At 43.0% G+C, this 22,865-nt stretch overlaps 1 protein-coding gene across 3 annotated transcripts in view; it reads right to left on the bottom strand.

The window, feature by feature from the left end:
• Positions 1 to 1,630: 1,630 nt before the first annotated feature.
• The window catches only part of tmem104 (transmembrane protein 104), a 63,530-nt gene continuing 42,295 nt past the window's right edge, over positions 1,631 to 22,865 (bottom strand). For all 3 annotated transcript variants that reach the window (XM_084371963.1, XM_084371964.1, XM_084371962.1), the window contains exons 9-10: positions 21,495 to 21,588; positions 1,631 to 7,719 (exon numbers count right to left, since the gene is read on the bottom strand). In XM_084371963.1, coding sequence (XP_084228089.1) covers positions 6,956 to 7,719; positions 21,495 to 21,588 — 858 coding nt within the window. In that variant the 3' untranslated portion in view covers positions 1,631 to 6,955. The remainder of the gene's footprint in view (positions 7,720 to 21,494; positions 21,589 to 22,865) is intronic.

A 22,865-nucleotide genomic window follows, 5' to 3' on the forward strand; every position in this document is an offset into this window, starting at 1 on the left:
AATTAATTAAAGCGTGCCAAGTTTGCATTTCCAGTTAATAGCTCTGCAGACACACCTCACACACACCTCACACACACCTCACACACACATCGCAGGGCAGAGGGTAAATTAAATTACACATTGAGATTCAGAGAGGGAGCCTCGCTTTGATCGTAAAAACACCGATCTGGTGTGTCAATAAAAAACTGCAGAGGTGTAAAAACCTGGAGAGGAAACAAACACGTCCAACTGTGAGCGTGTGAAATGTTGTAGGAGTACGACTCAATACAGGAAGCAGTCGGAGCGGAGCTGCACTCGCTCATGCTTCAATCCACAGGAGGAGGTTCTGAGTTTGTGCTGGCAGCAGCTGGATCTGTGTGGGAGCAGGCCGCACTGTGACACGTCATTTAAAACCATTTACACACTCTCATCCCGCTCTAATTAATGAATGATGATGTTCAACAAGGACTCGTTTAATTAGATTTATTGAATCTTAACGGAAGATTAGTTTATTTACAACCTCAAGTCATATTTTTTAGGAGTTATCACCGTCGATCCCGCCGGTGGTGAAACTGTTATCTATCAGATTAACTGAACAGTTTCACAGGTTTAACCAAGTTTTTAATTATGTCAGACACTCATCACCAGACATGTGACTCGAGCCAAGATATTTCAGTTTCACCTGCAGTGTCTCGTCTTTATCAAAGGAAAACACATGGTGTTAACACTTGTCCCATAAATAACATATTAGCCTATTTATAACCTGTATTAGTGATATTCAGTGAAATAAATGTAATCAAACAAAGACAAATAACTTTATATTAACTTTTTTATTCCTTCATTTATTCTCAACCACAGACAAGTCATTCGATCATCAAGTCACGAGTCTGAAGTCCAAGTCGAGTCTCGAGTTATTTATTTTCTGTCAAGTGAAGTTGAAAGTCGGGTTGGGCGATGACGATGTCTCCAGTGAAACATCACGAGGGACGATGACGTCAATGTTGTCGTGAGGCAGCAGTTGTGTATTAGCTCACCACTAGCTAATACACGTTGCTCTGACAGGAATCTGCAACTGTGTCAGCATGCAGAGGAAACCACGACATGCATCCCTGTGCCAGGTTTAAAAGCGTCCAAAACTTGTCCAAAATGTCCAAAACTTAGCTTAGTTCAGCCTCATGGGCACAAAACAACGTTGGCCGAGTAGACGAGGAAGCTAAGCTAAGAACGCTGTCGACTAAAACCCAATTTTTGCAATGTTTTCACAATAACACAAGACGTATACTGCACCACTGAATGCAAAAAGAAGTATGTGGACACCTGGACGTTAGATGTTGAACCTGCTGCAGGGCTCAGTCAGGTTCCCCCGGCACAAAACTGGGGAAACATTTCTTTATGACACAGGAAAAGAGCCTTCGTCAAACCATGTATCAGAAGAACACTATTGTCTAAAATATCATTGTGTTCCCATTATTAGAAATAACCGGTCCAGACCAGGAAGAACAGAGCCAGACGTCCACAGACCTTTAGTCTCGCCAGGAAATGCAATTAAATATCATAAAGGAAATGTTGAGTTGTGGATTTTAAATGTCTGAAGCCGGTTATTAAAAGTTATTAATGAGGAGACTCGGGTGGCAAGAAAACCTTCAGGACGTTCAGATTAACATAAAGCTTTTATTCTTTGTGAATCATTAAAAAAATCCAACAAAACATCAATTAAAGCAGTAAAACATCCAGATAAACCAGGCTGAGCAAATCATTGTAAACAAAACCACAAACATGACGAGAAATAAAACAGAAAACAACAAAAAAAGAATAAAAATTAAAAACAATTAAGAGAAACAAGACAACGAAACAGATTGTCAGTTAAATAAAAAGTCGGACATGCAGACGATGTCGAGACGTTCATGAGTTTGATGAGCCCGTAAAAAAAAAAGGCACAAGATTCATCACGAACACGTTAAACATCATTCACTCACACGGACAAACACAAACACCGTGTACAGCCTCGTCTTTGACTTAAAAACATCTCTACAGCAAGATTAAAGAGTTTCACTTCATGCTCCGCTTCAAGGTGAGGAGGAGAAAACCAGACGTGGGAGCGTAAACATGAAAATGACGTATAATGAAGATGTTTTGTGTGTTTGTGCAAAGCGGGGACTGTTACCTCGTCCATTTCTAAACTCTGCAGCCGTCTCTGGAGCAACAAAACCAAATACTTTTAATGAGACAGCAGGACTTTTGTAGCTGTCTTTGAGGAAAGGCCACCAGGTATTTTAGGCCAAAACACGATCTTTTCCTAACTCACACCAAGTAGACTTTTGTGCCTAAACCTAACCAGAACTCAACAACAGCACGATAACAACATAAAATAAAAAATTAAAACTTAAAAAAAGCTAAATTTCAACATGATACATGGCGTAAAAATTTCACAAATCTACGGCTTGCAGAAAGGTTCAATGCCAACAGTTATTATTAAAGATAAACAGAAGAGAGACCCGACAACCGCCGGAGATCGCTAACTGCTGAAAGACCTTCGGGAATCTGTCGAGTCCAGAGTTGGTGCCGCTGAACACTCGGATACAAAGTCAGGAGATCGAGCGGTGAAACAGAAGCAGCTCTTCGACCTCCAGCAGGACTCTGGTGCTACAATGACGCACGAGCAGAAAATCTCACAGTCGCAGTTCCTTAAAAACAGTCGAGTCACAGCACATTAGCTTTCAATTTAAACTGCATCACAGCAGCTGATGAGAAAGCTGCACAACTCAGTGAACTACCGTACGCCCGATACTCGGTTTGCATTTTAATTGACCTCGACTGCCGAAGCACTTAAATACAAACGTGTGAAAACAAGTCGCGTCGCAGGAAACGGCATCAATTTAGACATTTAACGGACAGACTGTGATAAATAGCCAACATATCTGAGCTGAGGGGAAGATATGATATCTCACCCTCAGCTGCTCTGATTTCTAAATCTTAGTTTAATACAACTAAATCTCTGGAGGACACTCTTTTTGTTTGAGACGTCAAACAGAAAACCTGTCCGCCTACATGTTGGCTCTGATTATCGACGCTTTCAGAAGATACGAACAGAGAAAAACAAGATGTTTGTGCTTTGAATATGTTGCTGAAAAAGTAAACAAGTCAAATAAACATTTTTCATCATCTCACAACATTCAAGAACCGAAATCCCCCGATGATGTGAACAAGGTGTGCAAGAAAAGACGATCAAGGACAAGATGGAGGTGTGCTTCTTTCTCTGAATCAGTTATTTTCATCATCCGGACACTTGACTGTGTTATTGCACTTGTACAACAGAAATCTCCCATTTTAAATCCACACTGTTGCTCCGGTGACCTGCTGTTAAATGCACATTAAGTTTAAAACTGAATCTCTGCATAAAAAGAAGAAAAACGTATTTCAGAGTGGGGAAATTCAGACGAACGCTCTTCAAGTCGGAGCAGAAACTCTGAACATTCGGTTGATTGTAAAGTGTTTATATTCATGTTGCTCTCACATCTCGACACGACGCACACGACGTCGGAAGAACAACCTCCGACCGTCGGAGGAGCACGTGAACGCAGCATATTCACTATTTCCTACGTAACACGAACAGTTTTTCAGAAACATTTTTCACCATCGCTGGACTTTGGATTCAACACTTTTTCATTCCACAGTGTGAAACGTTTCTGTCCTAGAGCTGCGGCGATCAATCGATTAGTCGTCAACTATTAAATTACACAATCAAATCTTTCACTTTGTTCACTGTGTTTAGAGTTCAGGGAGGTGCAGCGAGTCCGAAACCATATTCAATAACATAAAGTGACCAAACATCTTCGCTGGATCATTCACACAACATCAGTATTTAATTTTTTTAATAGTTATCGCGATTATCGTGACATCTGAAGTTTGAGGAACTTTTTAAGCAAAAAAAACTGATTTTCTCTGATTCCAGCTTGTTAAAGGTGAATATTTTCTGGTGTCTTTCCTCTTTTCATTTTGACATTTTAAAAACCAAACCAAGAAAATAATCGACAGAGATGTTAACTTAGTTGCAGCCGTACTAAAAGAAAATTAAAAAAATAAAGAGCAGCAGGTGACAAGCTGCTGTGTGTTTAAGTCATCTGTGGAGATATCATGAATCAATCAGCTTCAGTCTCCTTCACTGCGGCATCTTAAAGCTCGGTGAGGCTCAAACACTAAAGCCTGAAGTTTCATTTGACACTAAACAAACAAACAAAAACAAAAAAACCTCTCGTGGTCTAATTAGTTTTATTTGTCCAGGTTTGGAGAAGATCCGTCTCGCAGATTTTCTCCCTCCAGTCGAGAGCTGAAGTTTTTCGTTTGTGGTTTTTCCAGCAGCAACATTTCCTTTCCAAAAAACAAAAACCTCTGGATGATCGACGGACCAGACGAGGAAGAGGAAAACTACTTTCTGCCTTTTCTTTGTGTTCCTGAGCTGAACCAACCCCCGATGTCGCCGATGAAAACGACTTGTGAAACTATACAACACAAAAATGAGACAGGCAGAAGATTAAGGGTGATAATGAAGTCGATCAGCTCGGAGAGGAAGCTGCCAAGTGTCGGTGAAAGCAGCATCTCTGAGCTACAGTGCAGCGGGGAGCGTGTGAAGCTCTGCAGACACACTCGACTCACTCTTCCCTTCACTTTCTGAACGCTGTACGCGGAGCCCGAAACTCTGCGGATCAGCATCATCCTGTCAGGTGCCGGGCCCGTGTGATGGATACAGTGCGAGGCTGACAGAGTCGTGAATGGGTGCTGAGCAGTAAAAGACGGGAGACATGCCCCGTGTGTGAACTACAGCTGGAGAGCCTGGCGACAAACAGAGACGGAGCTCTTCCTGGAGGCCTATCTGTCAGCAGATCTGTCACTACACCCAGCTTCATCGTTCACGAGGGGGGACGAGGAGATCGGAGGCAGCCGCCGCTGAGGAATGGATACGCGTCAGACATGAAAGACTGATCATCCGCGATTCGTTCCTGTTGGTTTCTGTTTCCGATTTCATTATTGAGCTGTGGAGACGCCGAGCAGTTTAGCAACAGAAGCGCGAGTCTGGAGGTGACAGGCTCTTTTTTCTTGTCGCTGCTCGGCTTTAGTATATTTATATTTGAACATTCGTCAGCATCTTCACACCCCTCCTGTTCGTCAGTGTGAGATTTGAATGAGGATAACTGAAATAAACAACTATAAGATGGGCAACACACAGAAGTCTTAAAGGGAACTTCGGTGTGTTTGAACCTGGACCATGTTTCTGTGTCGAATACAGACAGAAAGTTTGAGATTGGACCGCCGCAGCTCAGGGTCACATTGTTGTTTTAAGTGTGACAACATTTTGGAAATTATCCCAAAAGAGATAGACCTTTTTGATGATGATGTAATGATGATGTAAGATCCTTTTGGTTTATCGGAAACAGGCTCGAAAAAGCCACCAGACTCCATTTGCAGAAATGGTAATTTTATCGTCATAAAACACGCTACGTTCACCAAACTCACCAAAGTCATCTTATTTTTCAGCTGTGACAACAATCACCAATTCTGGTGATTTGGTTGAAATAAATCCTGAATCCACGACGTTATGTGTCTGTTGTTCTGGATTTATTTCAACCAAACCAGAGATGCTGATTGTTTTAATAGTGGAAAGATGATTCAGGATGTTTCTGAGTGAGTTTGAATGAAGTGTGTTTTACGACAATAAAATCCCTGTTTTTGCAAATGGAGTCTGGTGGATTTGGCGATAGTTCTGCTGCTTCTGGTCAAACAATAACGATAAAAACTCAATAAAACCCATCTCGTTTATTCTCGCTACTGTTCCAACAATCACCTACTCTAAAGGTCTGGTCAAATAAAGTCCAATACACTGCATTTTACTACAAAAAAATGACTGTTTCTGCAAATGGAGTCTGGTGGATTTGCTGAGCAGCTGTTTGCTGGCAACAGAAAAATGAATCAAACTCATAAAAACCATCTTGGTTTGTTTTTCCACTGTTCCAAAAATCAACAACTCCATTGATTTGCTCAAAATAAATCCTTAATCCACCGTTATGTGAAAATATTCTGGCTGAGTTCCCCGGCTGCTCCTCTGATGTTCGCCCTCCTGATATTCTCCATCGAACGCAGCGAATCACGGACTTTGATTTTAATCAAACCAGAGAAGCTGATTGTTTAAACAGTGGAAAGACAAACCAGGATGTTTTTAGTGAGTTTAAGTTTGTATGAAGTTCGTTTCACAACAATAAAATCACTCCTTTTGCAAATGGAGTCTGGTGAGAGCGACAGCTGCGGTTTCTGGCTAAATAAAAAGGATTTTACTCTTTAAAAAAGGTCCATCTCTGGAGGAATCCCTCTCATAAATCTGACACTTGATGGTGCGCAATTGCCCGCCAAGGATTACATCATCCTTATTACAAAAACATGGGAAGATATGGTCCAGGTTGAATTATACAGATTCCCCCTTCAAGGCGTAAGTCTGCTTGAGAGGGTCGGATCATCAAACATCCCGGCACCCCCTTTCCAACATCAAACTTTCGACAATTTTTGTAACTTTGCACAACCAACAATCCCACAAGCAAGTCAACTTTGTGCAGTTTGTACGACTTTTCTTATGAACTAGTTTGTCTGAAGCCTAAAGATCTGTTTTTAAAAAGTTGTGTGAGTGCAAACTCCTGTGAAAACCTCAGACTGAGCTGTGTGTTGACAAAACACCCATTTAATAAATGATCCTTTTAGGTTCCCTTTCATTGTTGTCATGCACCGTCCCAGCTTTGATCGATGGAACAAAAACACTCGACATTTGGTCCCTTTTAACAAATTTGATAAATTACTCTTAATTACATTTAATATATGCAACAAAAGTCCCATTTAAAAGGCACACTGTCCAACCAGCAGCAAGTAAGGCCTCGTGTACAGGAACAAAGAGACTGGCCACACAGAGAGAGATTTGTTCTGAGACAGCGAGGTCTCATTTCTTGGTGTCAGTCAGGATGATGTTGGCTGTGACAAACATGAGGCAGGACCCGGCCCACACCAAAACAAACCACACCCAGAAGGCGTGGCGGAAAGGAGACCGGTGCTTGTTGACGGCATCCCTGCCCACCACGGGCTCCAGATGGCGCCTAGCGTAGTACACAAGGCAGGCGGGGACAATGTACTGGATCCCTGTGCCAGCGTAGGCTCCCGTGATCCCCACCAGGGACTCCAAGTTGTGGGTGCAGAAGGCCACCACGACGGGGGGCACCAGGGTGATGAGAGGAAACACGACGCGGTCCACCACCCACGGGTAGGTGCCCCCGTCCCGGTGGAACAGGGTCTTCCAGTTGTTGCGAAGTGTGACGGCGATGATGGGGAAGTTGGTGCTGATGGTGAAAACTGGAAACAGGCCCAGGAAGTAGCGCAGGAACGGGATATTCAACACGTCGCAGTTGTCCGTGAAGTTCAGCGTGTACATGTCGTGCAGCAGCGAGCTCTTGAAGCAGAAGATGGCGGTGAAGGAGAGCAGGACGTAGAAGCCGAGGATCAGGACGTAGTCGGCGAACACCAGGGTGCCGACGCGCTTCTTGTCGGAGATGGGCGTCACCAGGGAGGGAAGGGAGTGTTGACACATGAAGGAGTAGACGCACACGCCGAACAGGTTGGGCACCCCGGAGAGGGTGGCGACCGGCGGGGTGCCCTCGCCGGTACCTTTACCGATGCGGATAAGAGCCAAGATGATCATCATGGTGAACGCTGCGAAGAGACAACAGAGGAGGAGGAATTAGGAAACTTAAAGTTCACATCAAAAACAGGCAGCTAGGAATGAGACTCAACAATCAGCTATCTCTGTGGTGCGTTCAGGAACAGCTGGGACAAATCCTACTGACTCTTAAATTAAATTTAATATGACGTGAGCTTCAGAGGGAGACTTTTTACATTTCAGAGTCTGTTCTGACACAAATATCTGGACTTTTTGAGTTCATTCTGCCTTCCAGCTGTTTGTCCCACAAACGTCAGGCATTAAAACCCAACTAGGAAACATTTCACAGCCTGACGTAAAGTCACTGTAACCAGGCGAAGATAGAGAAGCCTCTCCGTGTGTCTCCACCTCCTGCCGTTCGCATCGCATCTCCAATTGATTCCTGGAGGTGCCTGTCTGGCGACCAGCGTGAGCGTGACTAAAGGAGAGCTCCGAGCGCGGCGTGCAGTCCTGTTACGGGGCTGACAGTCGCGTGGCTCCGGTAAAGCCCTCTCACCTCAACGCACACTCAATCAGCCCGTGACACCAGGAGTTAGTCATAGCCCTGCAGCCAGCTCCTGAACTTTCATCATCATGCTGTCCTTTAAACACAGGGTGACATTTAGGAAGTGCCACTCGGACCATAATTTGCCACACATATGCAGAAATGATTGTATATCGTACGCTTCTGTACTCCCCGCGAGGAGACGGACCTTTGATGGAAACACTGAAAGAGGGGCAGCTCAGCAGGTCCGAGAATAGTTTCTGTTTCTAGGAAAGGTTAAAAAGCTTTAACGGGGTGGAGGGGAAGTTTCAAACAAGCTCGATTAATCAGCTGTAGCTGTGCGCTCCTGCAGTGGCACTTTAATGTATGTCAGGAGGATAAAATTCATTCCAATTATCGGGGACGGACGGTACAAAAGGGAAGGAGAAACTATCAGAGACGCTCAGGACGGAGGTGAGTGTGCAGAAAAGAGGGGAAGTGTCTGAGCGGGATTAATAAAGAAATAATAGCACGATTACGACGACTACCACTTTTGTTTTATATCAATATTATAAGGAGAAGTCGAAGTGGAACTACTAGAGGGTACGTTATAGAGACAGAATATCAAGAGTGTTGTATATTATACAACAGTGATTGTGTTGTTTTGTCCTGGGAGAGGGATCCCTCCTCTGTGGCTCTTCCTGACGTTTCTTCCATCTTTTTTTTTCTCAGTATGGCAAGTTTATCCTCACTCGACAGATTTTAAAGCCCACTGAGGCAATGTGATTGTGATTTTGGGCTCTATAAATAAAGTTGATTTGATGTGATTTGGGTTAAACAACATAAGCCTTGTTAGACTCTTTTGGGGGATAATTTGGCACTGAAAATAACTGGCAAAAACCCAACACAGCTGTTAAAAAAGTGAGAGAAATTAATGAATATGTCGAAAAACAACCCCATCTTTATCCTTTATCTGGAAGAAGGAAGCGTCGATAACACATCAATATAATCATTTCAGCATCACATCGCAGGACCGACAATGTTAAATCAAGCAGATGAACAAAAGGGAAACTCGCTTGGTTCTTATTTTTCATGACTAATCTACAAGACACGTCTGTTCAATGTAACGTATCGTCTACTGGAGAGTTTGTTTCTTGCGTTCAGGGTGAGCCACAATCGATCTTGCTCAGTTTAACAAAACAGGACCTGAAATCTTTTTAGAGCGACATATTGAGCTATTCACGTTATCTGGAGGAAATTCCTCATCGCAGAAAACCAAAGTATCGCTTCATCAGTTTGTTCCAGTATCTGCTGCCTTTAAAGGAGAATCCAATCCAGGTTGTGTTCATCCACAAGGAAAACGGATGACGGCATTCGGATGATAACAATAAATTATGCAAGTCGCCGTCGTCCTTTGTTTGTTTTCTGTGGGACATAAATCGAGGAAAGATGATCTGAACTGCAACAGAGAAATAAATCCTCTCCTTTGTTTCACACTTTCATTACACTACACACATCAGTCCACAGTCTGTAAACCTGTTGCACAAGTGTTCAATATTTAATGCATCTTTGGCTCACGTCCAATGTAATCTGTGGCTCAGGGGGAAAGCTCTGAGAGTTGCAATCCTCCTCGCACTCCGACCCTGAAGTAGAGAGGTCAGCTAGCCGGGCAACGGACCAACTTTCAAGGACGAGGACGCAAAGATGTTCGGCTGCAACGAAGGATTATTTTCATTATCGATTTATCTGCCAATTACCGGGGCCAGGGCTGAACGATGTGAAAGAAAAATCTGATTTGGAGGATTTTGACGGATATGATTAAGATACGAGCCATGATTTTGGTGGGAATGGTCATTTTTGCATGTAAGAATGTGATTTGAAGGCCAAGGCGTCTCTGTGGCACCATAACGCATTAACATGGCATGTTGTGAGATATTTACAGACGATCTGTCATTTCAGGTCGTTCTGACTTATGTTCAAGAGTTAATTCTTCTAGTAAGTTTGTTTTTTTTAGATTAATACAGATAATATCTGACTATATAATCAATAAAATATATTTTACAGGCTCTGCACATATAAGAAAATGTCTCAAGAAGGAAATGAGGCTTATTTGTATTCTTATGACGACCTGGTGGCTTTTTTAAGGATTTAGCCACTGTAGTAAAGGCTTTTTAATATTTCCTTCTTATATCTGGAGTGCTTGTGGTTTCTGAAGTCCTGTTTTTCAAAAGCACTCAACACAAATATTTGTCTACATTGTTTTGCATCGAGCCATTTCTTTTTTCTATATCTAATTTACTGTCATATATGAGACAAATAAAAGCAGCAAATTCTCTCACTTGAGAAGCTGAAACCAGAAAAAGCTTCACTGAAATTATCATCAAATTAAGTGTTAATTTTCTCGTCGATCAACACCTCAATTATCCGACTAATGCTCGCAGCTTTATAGGAAGTCTGAGGATTATTTCAGTGTTATTTGAGGCCACAACAGTCTCCGATCGTCTGCCATGTTTGAGACACTTCCTTCCTGCATTACTCTCCACTTCTCTGTCCCCAAAACAACATCTTAAATGTGTGACAGAGCCGTCACTACTTCCCATCTGCCTGCTCCCTTTGCTCCTCCCGTCTTCTTTCTCCTTCAAAACTCTCGTCTTCTTCCCACCTTCCTGTCTGTAATGTGAGCTATGTGTGTGAACCACCTGTCTGCCGGGAGAAAGGGAAGCTTTTCTCCTCTCTGACACCAACGCTCGCAGGAAGGAAACAAGCATGGGGCTTTTAATTAAGAGTGCCTCAGGGTGGTTGGCCACTAACACAAGCACCTTCCTGCAAGTCAAGCCAAGATTAAGATGCTGCAGGAGAGGACAGAGCGGCTGGTCGTACTGGTCCGCTCCCAGTTAAATGTAGATGAAGGTTATTAACTAAATAATTTACCGAATCCGTCCAAATTGCAAAATCTAAAGCATAACGTTTCTTTTTTTTTCTTCCTGCCCCACAGTTCTCGAAGGTTTATGCTAATCGGCGGCAGAGATCTCATTTATCTTACTTAAGACGCAGGAACTAACCCCTTATTTCTCAAAGAAATTGAAAGTCAATCAGATGGTAGAGAGGAGCTGAACAACCAGGAACAAAGCCACGAGAATGAAGCGTTTCATAATGTGCTCATTTGTCACCGACTCTCGGCCGCATCGCGCCCACATGAGGCGGGCGAATCACGTCGGCCCGTGACAATCTTATCGCGCTCATCTACAGCGATGAATCTCAACTGAAATAAGAGCGAATCGGCTTTGAAGGACCGAGGAAACAGAGTCTGGTTCTTTATTTACATGGTAAACTCACCACGGCCTCCCAGGTCACTGATGTAAGAGACATTCAGACGCATTATTCAGTGATTATCACAACGTATATTGAAACCAGCAGCACGTACAAAATGAACTCGTCATCTCTTCTCTCAGCTATTATCACCTGCCCTTACTTTACAGCCTCCCCTCTCATAATGCCAGGCCTCAGTCGAGGGGAAAATGCTATCTAGATGGAAAATGAGGATTTCCTGCTCGTCTCTTATATGTTATTGTAAATTGATGATCTTTGGGACTGTTGGATGGACTAAAACAATTTGAAGGAGCCATCTTGAGCTTTGATCACTGTTTAATGAGACATAAATTAATTAAGGGAAACCCTGAATCTAAAGATGAAAAGAGTTTCGCAGCAATGAGTCTTAAAACCCAGAAATAAGTTTGCATTTCTGAGCGTCCAATACCCTCGTCTCAAAGTCAACGGGTTTTTGGTTAATCTGTACTATTATATGACCTCAAAATAGCCCTTCCTCAGAGTAACAGGGGGAAAAACTTATTTAAGTTATTTGTTTCCTTATTTACACCAACTCTGTGCATATGAAATAGTTAAAAACAAGTGCTGAGGTGGAAAAACAGCCTAGTCAAAGAGCAAAAAACTACATAAACTTACATAATTTTCAATTTAGGGCTTTAAAAAACGTACATAAACTATATATTACTGGATTTGAAATCTCATTGGCTACATGATGCATTAATCATCTGGAGGCTGGCGTGTAAATGGCTCAGGAGGGAGGACAAAGAAGAGAGAGTGGGTCTACAGGATCACTCGTTGGCTGTTGTAGGCTCTAGGACGGGCATATACGCTCCTTTGGCGTTGAAGTCGCATATCATATGGCTTTAGATTTTTACTTTCGGTGATTTCATTTAGGCTTCAAAAGTCATAAAAGTTGTTTTCATTATCTTATCTTCAATATTGTAAACTTATCCCATACCTCCCATCGGCTCTCTGTCGGGGGAAACAGGGAGATGCTGACGTACATTGAAACCTGTAACACGTACAAATGAAATATACGTCAGCCTGACTCTGTTTTAATCTAAACTTATCAACTCTTCTTACAGCCATTATTAGATGTGCCTTTCTTTATAGTCTCCCTTCTTATTATGCATTGACAGGATGATAAAGCCCCTTTAAAAGTTGTCACTGACTCGCTGATGAAGTCTCATCTCACACATTCGTATGTCACCCACCCAAACCTCATCCGTTCTGATGGGACGAGCCGGTCACCTCTGCAGATGTCTGTCAGGATCTGGTGATTACGTGCACTTTCAAATTGACACGCCGGGTCCCGGCAACACTCCCCAGTACGTTTGACACGCGACAACAGGAACTGAGTAAATTGAGCAGGTGTCAAACAGCCACATATCACGTCAACATAACTAGCGGCCGTCCATCTTGCAGCCTGTGATTTATTCTACCTAGATGGGGATGGCAACGACCTTGTGAGGAATGCTTCAACTTAACAACCCTCCAGAGGAGGCTCGTACAGCCGTATTCTCACTGGTAGCAAACAAAGCTGTTGCTGTTAAGCCAAGGCTGGCACACACTCTCAAAGCTCCAAGGAGTCATTGAGTGAGCACGGAGAAGGATCCTTCAGCGGTTATCTCAGAGGAGATGGGATTCCTGGACTCAATTAATGAGGAGAAAATGGTAGGAGGTGAGAGGTGATCAATCTCAAGTGCGACGGAGCACGAGAAAGCTGCAAGTTGGGGGGTCTGGCTCCTCGGAGGGGAATGACTTGGGACACTTAAACGTGAGCAATTCATTGATGATAGCGAGAAGGTCAAGGACTTCCTCAGCTGTGCTTTCATGTGACGGCATTTCAAACACAACGTAAGGTTGCGGTGATGCTGCACGACTGTTTTCTCACCTTGTTTGCCAGTTTAAACATCTCCCCCTCCGGTGGGTTTAGAGCACAGCAATCATCCCATCATTAATTAAGAAAGACACTCCTTGAGCACTCCTTGGATAATCTCTTCAGCAATTAGTAGCCCTGGCCCTTAGCCCAGCTCTCACCAAGGTCTCAGGATTTTTAAACTGCGGTAGAGCGCGATCACTTCAAACGCATCACGGCCGGCGCTCGCGGGGGCCCTCCGCCGCTGCGTTTGGTGGGCGACTGGGTGATAAGAGGCTGCCTTGCCTCGTAACAAGTTGTGTGATCTCAGATAGAGCTATCAGTAAACACAGCACAGAGCGGCACAGCAGTTGGTCCACTGTTTAGCACTCCATACTGCAGCTCCGGTTCACAGGGATGAGCCAGCCAAAACTCCACGACACCATCCAACAGCTTCGTGAAAACATCAATTAGCCCACTCACTGAGCCGGAGCGCTGAGATTTCAGTACGTTATCCACCATCTCGTCTCTGTACGATGCAAGACGGGGAACAATCGAACAATTCACTCCTTCAGGATAAAAAAAGGTACGATTGTGCTTCATGATATTTATTCAATCGTACGTCCTCCTCTCGTTTGAGATCCACTGAATAGATGAGGTTGATACAACAGTATTTTTATTGTTGCTCTGTTTATAAAAAAGATTTAATATGCAATATTTCCACATTAAAATGTCTGAAATGACTTGTGTTGTTCACACCCTGAGAAATATGTGATTTTATTCAAGATAATGACGCATTAAAGCCAGCTGTTGTGGTTTTGATTGAGGGGCAACAAGAGTCAGAGATCGATGCGCATTTAAGTGTCATGATGAAAAAACTTTAAAGAATCGTCTTGTTCTTGGGTAAAACTAAAATATCTAGTGCTCGAACAATTGATCAATTGACTGAAAATGAATGTACAAAAGGTCTGACAACTTATTCAGTGTTTGGGTAATTTATTAAGAAAAACTTCTCTTTAAATGTTTCCTGCTTGTCTGTGTTATGTCACTGTAAACTGAAAAGCTGCCTTTTGTCTCTATGACAACAACATCTCGATCAACACGCCCCTTTGCGGTTTACTATCTGTTTGTTTTTCATCTGACATCAGGACATGAGAGCGAGGAGGATGTGGGTACATGACATGACAGTCGCTTAGGCCAGGAAAAGAAAAAGTCACGGTGTCATCATCGGCATCTTTTATGAAACGTTGGAGCGGCTCCTCATTAGAAAGACTGTTGGTTGGGCATAATACATCAGTATCACCTGGTAGTTGCCGTGTTGACTGCTGTCGGCAAATAAGATGTCATTCACTGATGTTTATCTGTTGTGTCACATCCATTTTTGCTGGCACATTCATTCAAGGTAGTTGTAGAGCAGCTAAAAAAAGAAGACTTTTCATGCGAGGAGGGTTTGATGAGGCATTTGTGCTCTTTCAAAATATGAATGAAGAGCTGAATTTCTTTAAAAACAGTTCAGTTATTGTTTTTATGATGAAGATTTCTTTGTTTCACTGGCACAAGATGGGTGATAAATAACAGAAATCATCTGTTCATCCCAACAAATAAACAATTTACTATCGATATATAAGAACTAGCCACCTGTCGGATTTATACTCGGCTAGTAAGCTCAGCTAACTGTGTAGCTAGCAGTCTATCTGAGTGTTGTTATAAGACTATCACCTCTTGAGTGCGAGCTGGTTAGCACGCTAACTTCAATAGACATGTCTGCAGCACAGTACATAGATGTCTTCCACGTAATGTCAAAACTAATTTTAGCTACTTTTTGATACAGATTGCACCTTTAAATAAAGCATTTAAAAGGCCACACTTGTTAGTGAATGAGGCAATAACACACAGAGGGGAGACGAAATATCAGGTGTTAGTTTTTGTCTCTGCCCGAGACATTTGCACGGGGTTAAAGCCAAGTTAGAGGCAAGTACGAGCAAATAGCTTCTCTTAAAAACAAATGCTCGAGGCCACAGCTTTAATTCCTCCCTGGAGTCACAGTCTTTTAATGGAATGAAGGCACCTCTGAGATAAACACGACTCAGAGGTCACTGACCATAATTAAAAGCTTAGTTACTGGGTATAGATCCGATTGATCGTGTTCCCCAACCAAAGCAGACATTGACCAAACATTCCTCTAATCACGCTGGAACTCGTCTCAGCAGGAAGTCAAACCTCTCATTACGCAAAGAAACATCGATGCTGAGCCGGGGTGGAGGGCAGCGGCAGAGCGGCTCCTGTTTAGTTACGCTCAACAGAAAGTGTGATGGTTTAGTCCTTGCTTGACAACAGGAGCGTCACAGACTGACAGAACAGGAATGATGAGGCTCCCCCCCCCCCTTAAGTGTAATTTCTCTGGACCTCTGAACTGTGTTTCTGCTGTTCGGTTCATTAAGAGCTGCTCATATTTCACCTGCTCCCCTGTGAGCCGCACGCTCTGGACAAACTGAACTTTCCACTCAACCGGCCACCAGAGTCCCCCTGACCTTCAGAAAAACAATATCTCCCTCCCTCACCCGTTTCAAATGGCAGCGGGCAGCTGTGAACATCCCCGCGGGCGCTCTCTTACCTCCGTATACGGTGTTGTAGTAAACTAAGAGCATTAGATGGATGGCGAGGCCAACGGATCACTGAAGATACGACTCTTTAACTAACAGTTGTGTTTTCTTGCTGCAGAGGAGGAAAAATGGTGCCGTTTACTATGTTTCACATAAATATTCGGTTTATCACACTCAGGTCGGTTACTTTGAAGTCTCGATGATAAAAAAAATATTATCTGACTGTTAAATGTTTGAGTGCTCTCGAATAAAATATAAACGGGGAAATAAAGTTTTTTGCTTTTTATATAAACGATACTTTTAAGTTCAGCGCCTGCAAAAATTATTCAGTCCCCTTGATAGTTTTCATGCTTTATTGTTGTATAAAATGGAAGTAAAGAGGATTTAAAGTGTATTTTTTACACTGATCAACAGAAAAATACTCTTTGACGTCAAGACCCCGGCCTGCTGGGGAAAATCCTGTTTATGACCCATCAAACCAACACGACTCCGACTTCTCTCTCTGCACTGCTACAATCCAAAGAGGGGAAACACTGAAAACAAGCCACATTTATGAAAAGTTAACCCAAACCAACACTGCAGCAGACAATATAAATACAAAGGAGATGTGAAATGGAGTTAACGATTACATTAAGTCGATAAGTGCGTGGAAAAGCAAATACTGTTTCCACCTGTTGGAGTCAGCCTCTTCATTTCCTGCTGCCTGCCCGATGAAAGCAGCACGGATCGTTATCAGCTCTCCAGGAGACCACCCTGCTCAACTCTGACAGCAGCAGAGAGCTCCTCTAATTGATATTGAGTGGTATGAGAGGAAGGGAATAAGTTAACAGCCTCCTCGCTCAGTAAACGAGTATTAATCACTGCGGTCCGTCTCTCCGGGGATTGGACGGAGAGCTGTATGGAGCCTCGGAGGGGTTACTGTCTATATTAACTGTTGAGTGAGTGACATATGGATCCTGTGCTTCCCCGAGAGCAACTGTCACATTTACTTCAGAGGAGAGTTAAAGATTTCTATCTGGTGTCCTTCATTTTCTTTCTGTCGTATCTCTTCTGAGCTTGTTTACGAGAGTGAGGTTAGGTTGTGCCAATTGTTGTTGGGACAGAGGCTGAGGGTGAAGTGTTAAGACCAATCACTGTGATCGGTCCGCTCGGTAGCTTCCCATTTTCTCTTCCTCCTCTGGTGTTAAGCGATGGTGCTCATACTGTGGATTGTGATTTGTAGTTTCCCTGGTAAACAAGCCGACTTCTTCGGCTGTTGTAGTCCCTCCTGGCTGCCCGGCTGCTGCTCTTCATAGCAACAAGCATAAAACAATCGCTACTAGTTTGCTAATGTCTTGGCAGCTTACTAACTAGCTAGCTAACATAAATCGTTATTGCTAATTTGTGCATGACGGCTCCTCGTTTCGACCTATTTCAATGCTGCACCCCCCTTGCAAACAATGCTTTATCCTAAAGGTTAAAGTTAATGTGCTGCAGTGAGTAATGACGTGCGTTATATGCAGCTCCATTCACATCTTAGATATACAAAGTTTTGGCTCGTTATGATACATCACTGAAATGATTGACTGGAAAGGTTAACAAGCTCTTGAAAATTCAAAAGAGGAAATGAATGATGGCTGGTTGAAGTGGACGGTGTTTGAGTCTTATGGCTCACATGGCAAGTTTCTCTTTATCTATTGATTTATTCTTTGATGTATTTTAGAAGCCATATTTTATGCCTTTATTAAAGAGAGCAATGACAGGAAACAAGAAGTGGACAGTTGCAACAAAGGTTACTATGAGTCACTATGATTGTGTTTTTTGTCAAATCAAACTTGATAATAAAAAATAAGAAGAAGCTTCTGTAGTCCAATCAGTTACAATTAAGTTACTTTAAATTGATTTAAAGCTGCAACGATCGATAGAAAATTAATTGCCAACTACTTTGATAAACAGTTCATCATTCCAGCCTTTTTTCCAGCAAAATAATCAAACATTTTCTGGTTCCAGCTTCTTCAATGTGAGGATTCGCTGCTTTTCTTTGTGAGTCGTAGGGTTTTGGACAAAAGAAGACATCTGAAGGGATTAAGCAGCGTTGGCGAGGTATGAATGCTTCTTGAATGTACTTGTGATTGGACAAAAAGTTGTTTTTCATATTGAATTAGTTAGTGTCGTCATTTTTAATGGATACTTGACTGAAGTAATTACTCCCAGTATATAAACTGCATTTTTTCAGTCATTTTTAGGTAAAAACATGAAACATTTGCAGCTTTTCTTTGTCATTTCTGACAGTAAATGAAGAGTCTTTGGGTTTCACACTAGTGGTTGGACAAAAGAAGTAATTTGAAGATTTCACTTTGGTCTCAGCTTTTTTTTTTTACATTTTATAGATTAAACAACATTCGGCAGATTAAGCCGGGATGTAAAAAGTGGTTAGTTGCAGCCCTGCTTTGATTGCCCTGAACCGTAGCATGCTCCTCGTCTTCATCTGTTTTATTTTGAACATGTCAGAACAGAGCTGGTAAACAACTGATCTCTAGAGTCTCAGATATCAGAGGTGACACCTTCAGGCAATTACCCGTTGGGTGATGATAACTGTAGTAAGATGTTGACCAACTAAAATGTTAGCAGATGGCCTGAGCCCTGACGCTGCCCTTTGCACCACTTTCCATTTTAATTAAGGAACAATTAAGCGGCACGGCTGGAAAAAAATAAAAAAGACTAAATTACTGCAGCCGGGATTTCTGGGTTGTACAAGCGGTGTCACACTGACCCGAGCTAATGGTCACTCCATTGAAAATCACAGCATGTTACAGGCAGCACAGCAGCAGGCAGTCACACCATCACTCATGTTTGAGGTAAAGAAAAAACAAAACAGGGCTCGCTGGACGAGAAGGTGACTACAGTTGAGTGGCAACGATGGTGACAAGGCAAGAGCCGAGGGGCAGGAGGTAGGGCCCCAACACACCAGCCAGCTGCTAACCCTGACATCCAGCACACCACGTCGCCTCGCAGGGCAGCACAGGTGACTGCAGGTGTAGCCGGGGAGTGGTGAGTAATGGTCAGGAGGGCAGGTGGGGTCGTATGTCTGCAGAGTTTTCAGTGTCAGTGCTTCTAAATAAAATATATCCAAAGATCCAGGGACTCAAAAACAACTGAGCTGAGCTGATAAATGAGGTATATTTCAAAAGCTCCTTGTTTTCTGTCATTTATATAAAGCAGAGTAAAACATTAAGTTTCAGGCCTTTTTGTTCTACTTTCATGATCTGATGTCATTTGGTTGTTTACTTGTTTATTAGTCATTTGCTTCATGCACAGCACATGAGGTACAGGGCGAGCCAACCCATGTATTCGTACCAAATTTACGAGCAGGTCCCGACTCTAATCTGGAGGATTTTTGATAGAGAAAATACTTTCTGGTTTTCCAGCTGGTGTCACCCAGCTGCCCTGTGTGAACTCAGTTATTTACTTTCCTGATTGATAGATAGATTTGCTTATTGCTAAAATTAACTGCTTACTAGTGGTGGTAATCTTTTTTTTTTTTTTAGGTAAAATAGACTCGGCACGGTTATTTTCTTCACGCCAGAGTTTACTGAAAATTTATTTTTAGCGGCTGTTAGCTCAGTTAGCCATACAGTTAGCAGTCCAGTTAGCCGACTCTCCCTGCTGTGTCCCCTGGGCCCTTAAACCTTGATTTTGTCACCCACCTCTACTGCTAACTGCTAAAAATTGTAATGTTAGCTGCTGTTAAAAAGTTAGCTCAGTTAGCCATGCAGTTAGTGGTCCTATTAGCTCGACTTCCCCCACACTGGGCATAAAAACTTCCTCCTCCAGGCCGTCAAAAGATCCCGTACAAGAGGTGTAGAACATCTCTCAGAGTCCAAGCATAGTCAGCTACCTAATATGATGCTAGGTGGCGCTCATGTCACTGTCTGATCCGTGGGTGCTGACCTCTGGCAGGCTTCATAAAGTTTGACAAATCAGAAGACAGTGGGCTTTTAGGGCGGGAGGCCTTAAAGAAATACAAGCTGAAACAGTATTTCAGACAGAGGGTCAGCTCAGGGGCTGCAGAACAGGGCCAGTATAAGATAAATAATGAATTTATTCAACTGTGAATAATGCAGAACTACTCTAGTTTAGCCCTGAGAGCTGGAAATGAGCATAAAAGCTCTCCTTTAAAAAAAAATGTACTTGTATATGCAGTGATAGCAGTGATGGCATTGGTGTTAGAGAACAGCGCCTGTGATCAGCTTGAATTCATCAGTCATGTCCAAACCAGCGTTTTCAGTGAAAAAGCAAACCATAAATCTTTCACCGCCACCTCTCCAGCCTGCAGGGGAGAGTCTGACACTACAAAGGCAGATCTAGAGTGGAGCAGACTGTCTAACATTTGATTTATAAGCACAGTTTGTGATCCACATGTAAACAGGGGAGTTTTCGAGGATACAGGCAGCCGCTTGCTACAGAGCGTTAAAGTGCTTTTGAGAGCAGAACACCGCTTCACATCACGGCAAACACCTTGCAGCTGTCCAAAAAAACCCAAAACAGCCCACACATGCGTACATCTGAAAGGAGACAACAGTGTAGTAATTTCTCTTGTCCTCGAGCAGCTCATCCAGAAACACTTCCAACAATCTACAGCTCAAACTGTCTTTGAGGAAATGTGCAGAAGATGACGGTTGTCTGCTCTCTGCATGTTTTCTGCTTTGCCTTTGAGAACATGACCGACATTCATCGAGGCGTTTAAAACCTGGCGACTCAGACTAAGACGGCTTTTGTTTGCCTCTCCTCAAATATCAACTTGATTGTGATTTTCTTTGAGATTTCTTTGAGACTCAAAATCTAATTTTAGTGGCTGTTGGATCTGTCAGATACAAGAGGGGAACACAGAGTTTCCACTGCAGCCATTTTGAACCATTAGCCATCGTTGTAAAGAGCCCTGCAAACGAGACAACACCAATCAAATTCCTCAGGCTGCCAGAGGAGGCTGAAGACAGATGAAGAGGAGTGAAAGGTGCAGCTGAACCACCCGTGTTATTTAGCCCTGCAGACAGTGGACAGTGTGTGGATGCTGCTGTGTTTGTGTGTTGTTTATGCGAGCTAGCGTGCGGCTGTGCGGGGGTGGCGGGAGCGCCATGATTCAGTGGTGTTGTGATTTTAAGCGCGGACCCAGGACGGGCGGTTTATTTTCACCCGTCGCCCTGTGAGTGACGGTCCAATCAAGCTTGGGACGGGCTGTCAGGGCTGTCAGGCTGAGGAATGAGAGGAGATGGGAATCAAAGACACAGAGCAGGACCGAACCATGATGGACGGACCTGAGCACGGCAACCACACAGGCGGGGGAGGGAGAGATGAAAGAAATGGGGGGAGACACCGAGAAAATGGAAATATATGTTGGTGGAAAAAGAGGAGGCAGAAAAAGAGGGCGAGGAAACCAAACAGAGCAAACTGAGAACAGTGAAAGGCAAAGACAGAGCCCATGTTGGACGATGAACTGAATACTAAACAGGAAGTATTATAGGAATATTTTATTCTTACCAATCCAGCGCATGAGTGAGGTGAGAATCTGAAGATATTTGGTCTTCTGGGCGCTGAAGAAGGTGAAAGGACCCAACAGGAGAGTGAACATGCTCTGCAGGAAGGGACACAAGACAAGAGTTGATTAAATCGAAAATATTCTTACTCATTAAAGGTTCGGCAAAGAAAATCTCCCTGTAAGTATCACTCAAAGGGATGTCAGGAAGCAAACTTTTGTTAAATAAGGCTTAAAGTGAGGACCTTCCTTTACTATCCAATAACAAGAGCAGGCTAATGCTGTGAAACCAACACAATTACAGTAAAATGTCACCCGCCGCGAATGATCCCGTAAATGTCAGAGCTCGTCGCGAGTAAGGTTTGATTTATAGGTGCTGTACCTTCCTACCTCTGAGATACTCCGAACTTTTAAACTATTTTCTCTGAGTACGACATGTTTTTACTCCAGGTTATGGTAATTATTGAGGCTGTATTCTGCTGTGCTAGTTAACTTTAATTAGTTGCCTAAACAGTTGATTAATCAGTTGTTCCTGAGTAGCGGGGTCAGGATTCAGTTCGTTACAACGTTCGGTTTCTCAAATCTGTCCCGAGTAAACCATCTTCCCAAGCAAATCAATAAAGGATCTTTGACAATGTTAAGTCTTTGAATTCAGTGATTAGAATCAAAATCGTGACCCACCACTATGATTGATCACGGTTTTAGCTAATTAATGTGAGTATTGGCTTCCAAAACTGAGTATTTTTAGATTTCAGACTGTTGCTCAAATCTGTCCCGAGTAAACCATCTTCCCAAGCAAACCAATAAAGGATCTTTGACAGTTTCTGTTCTGTTGAAATTGAAAGCTTGTTTCCATCGTTTTTATATTTTGAATCAAAATCGTGACATCACTGTTAATTATTATTTTTATTTGAAGACTTCACCTTGGGCTCTGGGAAATTGTGATAGAGTTTATTTTTTTAAACTTTTTTATTTTTACCCTTCTTGGGTTAAACAGTAATCGATCACTCCTGGCTCGGCCGCCTCCCGTGTGTGTTTGCTTGACTAACCCCTGTTAGTTTCAGCCTACAGCTCTGTTTTTAGCCTCGCACTTGTGTTCCTATCGTTCGTATCATTCTCCCGAGCTCTGTCAGAATCCTATCTGCCCTCTCAAAGATAGGCGAACAGATAAACAGGTGGACCAATCCATAGTCCACCAAAAAATTTCAAATCCTCTCAGGCCACAACTCTGATTGCCTATCTGATACTTTTCTTTATCAGGAGCTGCAATCAGAGGCAGTGGCTCAGCTACTGTAGCTCCAATTCCATCAGTTCCCCTCACGCCTCCTCCACCTCCTCCACCTCCTCCTCCTCCACACCTCCAGACTTATTCCCCT

Source organism: Pagrus pagrus (assembly GCF_965226575.1).
Source record: "Pagrus pagrus genome assembly, chromosome: 13".
NCBI classification, from domain to species: domain Eukaryota; kingdom Metazoa; phylum Chordata; class Actinopteri; order Spariformes; family Sparidae; genus Pagrus; species Pagrus pagrus.